This window comes from Aspergillus homomorphus (genome assembly GCF_003184865.1).
Source record: "Aspergillus homomorphus CBS 101889 unplaced genomic scaffold BO97scaffold_1, whole genome shotgun sequence".
Taxonomy (NCBI): Eukaryota; Fungi; Ascomycota; class Eurotiomycetes; order Eurotiales; family Aspergillaceae; genus Aspergillus; species Aspergillus homomorphus.
In genome coordinates, this window is record NW_020291887.1 from 696,886 (window position 1) to 706,068 (window position 9,183).

A 9,183-nucleotide genomic window follows, 5' to 3' on the forward strand; every position below is an offset into this window, starting at 1 on the left:
GTTCATGATCTTATCTAGACTAATGCTATTGGGCAATCGCTGGAATTCCAATGCAGACAATATATACCCGTGCTTGCTTATTCATGCCCGGCCAAGAAAAAAAGACAGGAGAACAAAATAAAAATAGACAAATCAAAGATATTTAGAGAAACAAATCTAAGCAAGAACGAGTTGCATCACACTACAAACATCATAAATCCAACAGCCCGACAGAATTTTCAACTCACCTCACAGAATCAAGCACCCGTGACAGTCTAGAGAGGCACGCCAAACACACGATGGCAGACGGTCTCGCCAACTATGAAAGACCCCCAATAACCTCCCCAATCTCACTCCCAAGCACCTCCAAAAGCCCCTCAGCCTCAGAAGACGACATCAAATCCGGCGTATAGTCAATCCTCCACGACAGTGCATCCTCCGCCTCATCATAGTGCACCTCCAGCATCGCATTGCGACGACAGGGCAACTCATTGCAATCCAAGGCGTCGACAGCGGATGCTATGACCTCTTTCTCCACGGATACGGATGACTCTCTCTCTTCCTTATCAATCCTGATAGGAGTGAAAATACTCCTCTCAGCACCATCCTCCTCCTTCTTCCATGTACTCTGAACGATGACGTTGACAAGAACATTGAACTGCAAACCGACATCTCCCTGACTCCTCGACTCGTTGAACTGCGTAAGCAACCGCCGAAGATCTGCCTGCTCATGGCTGGCCGCACGCTCGCTCAGGCTCTGCTGCACTGCTTCCACACCAGCTGGCACAGAGCAGGAGAGCGCGTCCTGCACTACAAACGGCAGCATGTTGACTGTCGGCCCGGCGGTCATTCCGTGGACACCGTCCGCGAGGGAGGAGTCGTTTGCTCGTCCAGCGTGAAAGAGACCGAATGTGGGATTGCTCACGTCGGCGAGGCGGGCTAGGCTGCGGCCAATGGTTAGGAGGATTAGTGAGGGCATGGTGACGCCTTTTTGGTGGCAGAGCGACTTGATGTTGGTGAGCGTCTCGCGCGGTGGATGTAGGGCGTGAGAGGACTTGACCTGTGAGAAATCCTGGGGTTCGAAGACGTTCGACCCGAGGATTGTGGGCTGCGCCATGCGGAGTGCGGGTTCCCAGTATGCAGGATCGGGGATGCGTTGGGCGTCGTGGACGAAAGACGGGAAGTCATTTTCCGGGGTGGGTAAGGATACGCCGTAGTATAGGGCTTCTAGGTCTCGGATCAGGATGGGGAGTGTCCACGCGTCGTACAAAGCGTGATGAAGGGTCAGCAGTATGAGGTCGACGCCATCAGGGGACGGGACGAGGCATAGTCTGGTTGGCGGGGTCATTAGATTGGATGGAGTGGACTCGATCCTCTGCATCGCTTGTTGTAGGAATTCCTGGTCGTGATTCTCGGAACATAGCTGCTGCTTCTCGACGTGGACTTCTCCGGCTCTGGTAGATTTTGACACGACCTGCACAGCCTCAGTGGAAGACACGGCTGCGAACGCTGTGCGAAGAACACTATGTCTCTCTTGCAGTAGATGCCAGGCATGCTGCATCCGGTCCTTGTCGATCTGCACGCTGCTTTTGAACGCGAATGTAAACTCCCAGAGTCGACGGCCGCTTTGCAGCCAGCGTGATATGTAAAACAGCTGACCGCTGAGACAAGGAAGAACCGCCTCAATTTCATTGTCCGTTAGAGACAGAGTGGCTAAGGCCTTCTCTTTTACTTCCGAGCTGAGCGTGGGTGCTCGAGCAGGGGTAGACTCTGTACTCTGGGGTGAGGCGACGAGGCGCTTGGCGGCAAGCCTTGCAATCCCTTGGACTGTCATTCCTTGGAGAATGTCGCTTGCAGACAGCCTTAGTTGAGTTTTTCGGCACCTTGCGCTGATGTCCATTGCTAGGATAGAATCCACACCCAGAGCGAAAATGCTGATGCTGTCACCAATTTGCTCGACCGAAGTTCCTGTAACCTGTGCCAGGATATCTTTAATGACCTCAACCAGGCGCACTGAATCCGGGGTATCAACAACATCTGCCTCTGTCACCTGCTGAGAAGTATCAGCCAGTGGCAATGCATTGAGGCCAGCGGGGAACCTCAGCACCGGTGCGTCAGGAAAGCTGACAATCTCGACCAGACTACGGGCCAATGTCTGAAGCCAGGTCTCGAGCTCATCGGATCCACCCATAACGTCTCGACAAGCGACCCGAATGAAGAGAAATTCTGGAGATTGCTCAAACTCAACATTCAATTTGTAGTGAGGAGCGGCTAGTGGCTCGCGCTCACCAAGGTATGGCTGGAATACAGCATCAGGGTCGGGGTTGTCCGACTTGTTGAATGTGAAAAGGGCATCGAACAGTGACGGACTAGGACTTTGGCTCGTCAGACGCCACCTCTTTTGAACCTCGGCCAATGATACATGCTGATGCTGCAGCGCATCTGCACTGAACCGTTGAATGTTCTGTAAGACGGAGCGAGTGCTCTGAAGAACAGGTTCAAGTGTCAGCCGAAAAGGCACGGTGTTGAAAAGAGGACCGATTCTCGAGCCCGTGGTATCGTCATCTAGTCCACGACCCGAGACAACATGACCAAATACTACGTCTCGTTGGCCTAGCAAGACCGCCAATGACCGTCCATATGCAAGCAAGGCGACGGTTTGGAGTGTCACATCAAGCGAGCCGCACTGCCGTAGCAAGTCTGCAACTGGGGCTTGCACTTTCACCTCTGCCCATTGCGGAGGGGATTTGACGGAATGGTCTGGTGAAGTCGGAATTCCTTGATATTGATATCCTGCCACGGAATCGGCCCAAAATTGAGCGGACTGTTCTTGGATGTTTGCGATCGAGCGAGCGGCCGGCGCAAACGGCGCGATAGATGTCTGCTTTCCGCGGTAGAGCCTTTCTAGGTACTCAAACATGAGTGGAAGAGAGAACCCGTCATAGAGGCAATGGTGCATAGTCACAACCATTACACGCTGCGGGCCGTGTCGTAGAACGTCGACCTTCCATGGTGGCTGTTGGAAATCCTCTATGTCAGGATAACTCGCCTCCTCCGAGATCTGCTGGATGGCACTAGATAACGATTGATCCTCCACTACACGATATGACCACTGTACAGCTGGTTGCTGGTGGACTGCAGCCAGGTATTCGTGACCTGTCGGAGTCGGGTGAAATGAGGTTCGAAGGATATCGGCCATCTCCACGAGCTGTTTCCAGGCACTCTCTAGACCATGGATGTTGACGGATTCATCTAGAGTGACGATGTGTTGATGCACGTAATCCTTTCCCTGGGAGCTTAGACATTGCCCTATCATAGCCGTCTGTAATGGCGTGCAGGGATATACTTCCACGATTGAGCTATCGGCATTGAGGAGATTCAGTTTTGCATCCGCATCCAAAATAGGCTTTTCTCCCTGGGTTTCAGCGCGTGCCGTAGGAGTCTCCTGTAGGTGAGAACAGAGGGAAGCAACAGATGCGTGCTTCAGAATGTCACTTGAAGATACCTTGAGCCCGTCTTGTTGCAGGCAACGGGCGAGTCGAATGGCGATGACCGAGTCGATCCCGAGCGCAAAGAATGAGGTGTGCTTCGCAATCTGAGCTTCAGGAAGACCGGTGATTTGGGAGACAATCTTCCTGATCTGCGTTTCGCCCTTTGTCCATTCACTTACGTCGCATGTCTCCGTCTGCTTCGGTTCTTGCTCTTGAATCAATCCCGGCTCATGTATAATTGCATCTCCAGTCGCTGCCAAGCTCTGCAGCAAGATGAGCATCGTGCTGATTACTGTAGGGGCATTCCGTGTCAAAATTTGGTCATTGGCAACCCTGAGCCGCAAGGTAACAGTTTCTGTCTCTGCGTCGGCTCGAATCTCCATTGCGAGAGGATAGTCAGCCTCCATGACACTATCCATTTCCTGCAGCAAACTGCCAGCAGGTGAACGGACTTTGGCAATATAAGAGAACATCGAGTTGAATAATGGGCCTGGGCTCTGGGCATATCGTTGGATGGCACGGAGCGCCGTGTGTTGGTAAGGCAAAGTCTCAAGACAGGCTCGTGTGTGTGTCTTAATGAGATCAACGAGACTCATCGCGGCAGTCGACAGTCGTAGACGAGCAGGGACAGTAGTAACGAGGGGCACCAGCATGGTCTCTACGGAGTCTACTGGTATAGCTCGACCGTTCATAACGCGCCCGAAGATCACGTCGCATTGACGCAGCAGCTTAGCCAATGCAATCGCCCAGAGTGTCTCCAGCACCAGAGGGGCAGTCGTTGATATTCTAGAGGCGAGACTGGAGAGTGCAGACAGCCTCAGGGGCACCTTCTCAGTGATTATGCTGTATGTCGTATCGCTCGGGTCGTTAACAATGATAATCCCAGGACGGCAGTCGGAAAGATAGCGAGACCAGTAGTCCTCGGCTTCTTTCTCTTTTAAAGTCATAAAATGTCCGTATAAAGGAGTAAGATCGATGGAGTTCATGCATGTGTCGCCGGTATAGTGATCATAGAGCCGGTCGAGTAGGATACCTATGCTTGCACCATCAAAGATGGAATGATGGATGGAGAGCATCAACCACCCGGAGCCTTCGTTCTGAGTCGAAGAAGCCGCAGTGATCAGCATGGGAGGCTGTCTCTCAATGCTACTCACGATCTTCGATGCAACCTCTGCTTGGCATTCTTGGAAATAATGCTGGGCGGTTTGTTCATCCGGGACCGACAGTTGTTCCCAGGCTAACTCGACCACGCGAGGCTTCAGGACTACCTGAACGACTCTATCGTCCATAACGTGAAAGCAGGTACGGAGAGTCTCATTTTCCTGTACCAAGTCTTCAAATGCAAGTCTCAGAGCCTGGAGAGACGTGGTAGACCCCAACCGGAACATAATGTGATTCACGTATAGTGGAGTCGGACTGTCGACAGAGTTGGAAACAAGGCTTTCCTGAAGAGGTAGGCATGGGCGAACATTGGCAATGGATGAATTCAGAATGGGCTTATGAAGGGCTCGCACAGTCTGATCCAGGGCCTTCAGTTGCCGCATTGATTCCGAGATCTGCTGATCTGACAGACTCCCCTGTCCGCTTTGACCTGCATTGTCATTGTGTCTAGGTAGGCCTGCCAGCTGCTCAATTGTAGCGCTACGCAAAACGTCTGCAGCAGAGCAGGTGTAGCCGTCCTTGCGCATCTGGGCCGCGAGGTTCATTGAACTGAGGCTATCGATGCCCAGCTGAAAAATGCTAGTTGTCTTCGTGACGGTGTGTCTGTCTGCTGATGTGACTGAGCAGATGATATCGGCAATCCTTTGCTCCTCTACCGTCAAAGGCTCATTATCCGACTCCTGACTTTTTCCTGGCCCTGAAACGATAGGAATACTGGTGTCATGCAGCAGGTCTGATGCCGGAATACTCTCATATAAAGACACCAAACGGCGATTATCCGCTTTGCCTGAGATCTGAATAGGTATAAAACTGACAGGAAGCAGCACACTGGGAACCATGTAGGCCGGCAATTGACGACGACAGCGCTCGAGAACATGTGGTACCCAGTTCTGGTATTCCTCCTTCATGAAGCTTGGCCGTGTAGTGGCATTGTCAGGTCGATCACTTGCAGGACTTATGAAGGTCACCAACTGGGGCCGCTTAGTGATAGGTGAAGGCGTCACCATCGAGGTGACATTGACGGCATGCTCGGCGCATCGACGCACTGCGATCGAGACTTCCTCCAGTTCCAGTCGCTGACCACGAACCTTCGCCTGACTGTCTCGTCGGCCAAGATATTCAACACAGTTGTTGGCCATCAGACGCACAATATCTCCCGTGCGGTACATATGTTCTCTCTGAAAGTCCGTGAATCCTTTGGCGTCCGGTCTGTTATAATATCCCTTGGCTACCAGATCTCCTGTCACGCAAAGCTCACCGGCTTGCCCACGTTTCACGTAGTCATTGGACTCCGGATCGAGAACATGAAGCGTGATGTTGCCCACAGCAGAGCCTATGTTTCGTACATTCGACGTGGCCGTGACTGTGTGACTTGTCAAGCCGATGGTCACCTCCGTTGGCCCGTACGCGTTCACTAAAGCGATCGATGGCTTTCCAACAAATCGTTCGATGATTGTTTCAGAGATCTTCTCACCGCCGACTCCCAGGTACCGCAGGTCGGGCAACTGCGCAGCATTGAGGCCCGTATGCTCAAGGAGCGAAGGCACAAAACCCGCATGCGAGATGCGGCATTGCGTGAGCACCAGTCGCAGGTTATCAAGCAGCATGGTACGTGGAGCTGTCACTAGACGAAGGCCGTGACGCCAGCCGAGCACCATCTCGCATATGTGGACATCGAACGCTCGACTGGCGTGGGCTAAGTAAGCACCCTTCCCTCCGAGTCTCAGCGTGTCGGGCACATCTCGGCAGATGTATTCGGACTGGGCTTCTGTAAAGGCGGATAGATTGCCACGAGTTACCAAAACACCCTTTGGGAGCCCTGTGGATCCGGAGGTGTAGAGGAGGTAGCAGTTATCAGACGGCTCTGCCTCAACAACGGCCGTTTCCTCGATGTTATCAAGCTCCGCGTAGAGCTCAGGGCTGTCAATGTCAATTATTTCACATCCCTCAGGGGGAACTACGTCGCCCAGAACGTCCTTGTCTGAGAACAAGGCCGTGGCGCCGCTGTCACTGAGTAGAAGCACACGGCGTGCCTCAGGCAAATCCTCTGCGATGGGCATGTAGCAGTTCCCGCTTTTCCATATCGCGAGAACTATGGCATACGCCATAAATGAGCGGCCCAGACAAACTCCGATCATGTTTTTGCGCCAGCCCCGGCGGATGAGCCATGTGGAAATCTGATTAGACCTTTGTGCAAGCTGGCCATAAGTCCATGTTTGAGACTGGATTTTGTCCTCGCTGAGTTCCCTAATGACTTCCAATGCTGGCCAGTTTGGGTTTGACTTGGCCCAATGATCTACCCAATAGGAAGGAGATAGACTTGGTGCGTGCTTCAATTGCTCACTCACCGATGGTGTGTAGACTGACAGAAGGTGTGATGGGAAGAGTTTGGTGAGGTCTTGAATTGACTTGGTGGGATTGCAAGCCATTGCAGTGACCAAAGCATCTATTTGTTGCAGCACCAGCTCGAGATGAACGGAATCAATCAAGTCGCCCCGTATGGAAAGGGTGCATGACAGGCTATCTTCGCCGCAATAATCAACACCTAGTGAGATAGGCGGCTCATCCGGTCCAGACTGCGAAGAGTACAAATCCTTCCCTGCTGTTCCATTGAAAAGACCGATAAAGAACGCATTGAATGGGACTTGTGACACGGGGCATTGCAAAATATCTCTCACCAGTCCAGACGGCACTGCCCCCCGGGAAGTGGTGCTTGAAATGAACTCATCGACCTGCCAGAAAAGATCATTTACTCGAGCTTGTGGTGCAACGACAATCGGGACTGGTATCGTTGAGGTCGCGGGAGCAGAGTCTCTATTGTGTACGATGTTCTCTCCAAGAATTACCCTGTCGAGTTCAAGGTATTCCGACAAAATAGATGCAAATGCAGCTCGGAGAATTGTATCAACCGAGCTTAGGGTCGATTGCCTCGCAATAGCCTCAAGGGATGGCAGGGACGTCTTAAGTGTAAGAGTCTGCGAGACGGTGGGAGGATAATCAGGTTCGGTGACTATCCGCTCGCAGGACAACGTTGGCCATTGTCTCTCGCAGACGCCATCAAATCCCTGGAGCTGCCTATGCCAGAACTGAGCATTGTCTTCGGTATTTCCTGTCCGCGGTAGGTATGACATCAACCTTTGCGCCATGTCTCGACCGTCACTTTCTCTTTCGAATGATAATTTGGCAGTGGACCGTACGATATCGACAGATAGCAAGACTTGAACCTAGTTAATGCAATTGAATAATCAGCCATATTGTTGTAAAAAGATATAAGCCAGGCGAGGAATTTTCATACATTCCTCTCTAGCTCTGTCAACATAGTTCCTTCCTGTAATAGACAGAGCCCAAACTCAACGACCTCTAATTTTGTCTTGAGATCGTCGATGGAGACAAGACGTATATCCCATCTTAGTGCGGGGTCATCTGCCATACATTGTGCTATGACCAATGCACGTTCAGTGTGGCGATCTTCTGTCTGTACAATGACCCAGAAGGCAACATGCCTCTGGCCGGTCACATCCATGATCCCGCGCGCATAACCCTCAACAAGGGAGTTGACATCTTCCTTGCTCGTTAGACGCTGTAAGGTGCCGAGATAGTAACTGCAATTGCTCGTAGCCAGCCTTTGTGGGGGCTCTGACTGACGGGCTGGAAGTGACGTTGTCGGTATGGCAAAGCTTTCGAGCTCATCTGTCGGCCTCACAAGGCGCTCCCAGTGCTTGACGTCTAACAACATGTTGCTAAAATGTAGAGCAGGCCTCTTGACACTCTATCTTTGCGGATAAACAGCAATTGCACACAGAACACCCTTTTTGATGCTATGTGGTCCTACTCCGTCCACGCGGGAGAGCACAACTTGTTCTGTTTCTATTTATTGCTGTCACTCGACCGCCGACTTGACCCGAAGGCTGGCCATGATCCTTTCATCTATTGAACTAGGAGCTGATATCCCTCCTGCCATCCTGGACTATTCACATGCAACAGAGGGGCAAGTACACGAAGCACCAAAGGCTGATATGCCCACAGAAGGCAATTTAGGGACTCGATTGACTCCACAAAAGGCTCTCTGTGGCGTTGTATCATTGACTTACATACTGTATTTTTTAACAAGGTAGTTTCCGCAAGCTTGCCAGGGTAATTCCCAGCACAGGGGCAAATAAGACATTGTTCCTTGGCGAAGAGATCGGCTCTTGGCAAGGCTGTTTACCCATCGCTTCCCGCGCTTTCTCGTATCATGACCCTACTCAGGCAGACATTCACGCATCAGTTTCCCAAATGGGCCTACCTGATCACAGAATGAACACTGGGCTCTATGGTAGAGCGTCTTCTACGAACCAATTCCAGGCAGATGCCATCTCAAGACCAATTTTTGCTCGATTTGAGGGGATGCAAACATCAAGTACCTTATTGCTGTATCAATAAGCCGACAAGAACCGAGCAAATCAAGGTCACTGGTAAGTGGCTGTACACGGCAAGAACAGTAAGAACTAAAACCGAAGCTTCCGACATCATGCCACGACGCCTTAGCGGTGATTATCAGATTGATTGATAA

General features: G+C 51.7%; 1 protein-coding gene across 1 annotated transcript; it reads right to left on the reverse strand.

Moving 5' to 3' along the window:
* Position 1: 1 nt before the first annotated feature.
* On the reverse strand, positions 2-7,762 carry BO97DRAFT_447748 (putative nonribosomal peptide synthase; the record flags this gene model as incomplete). The annotated part of the gene is made up of 3 exons (XM_025698799.1): positions 2-2,890; positions 3,326-6,607; positions 6,761-7,762. The coding sequence occupies 3 exons, from the start codon at positions 7,760-7,762 to the stop codon at positions 299-301; spliced, it is 6,876 nt and encodes a 2,291-aa protein (XP_025556536.1). The 3' UTR covers positions 2-298.
* Positions 7,763-9,183: the final 1,421 nt, after the last annotated feature.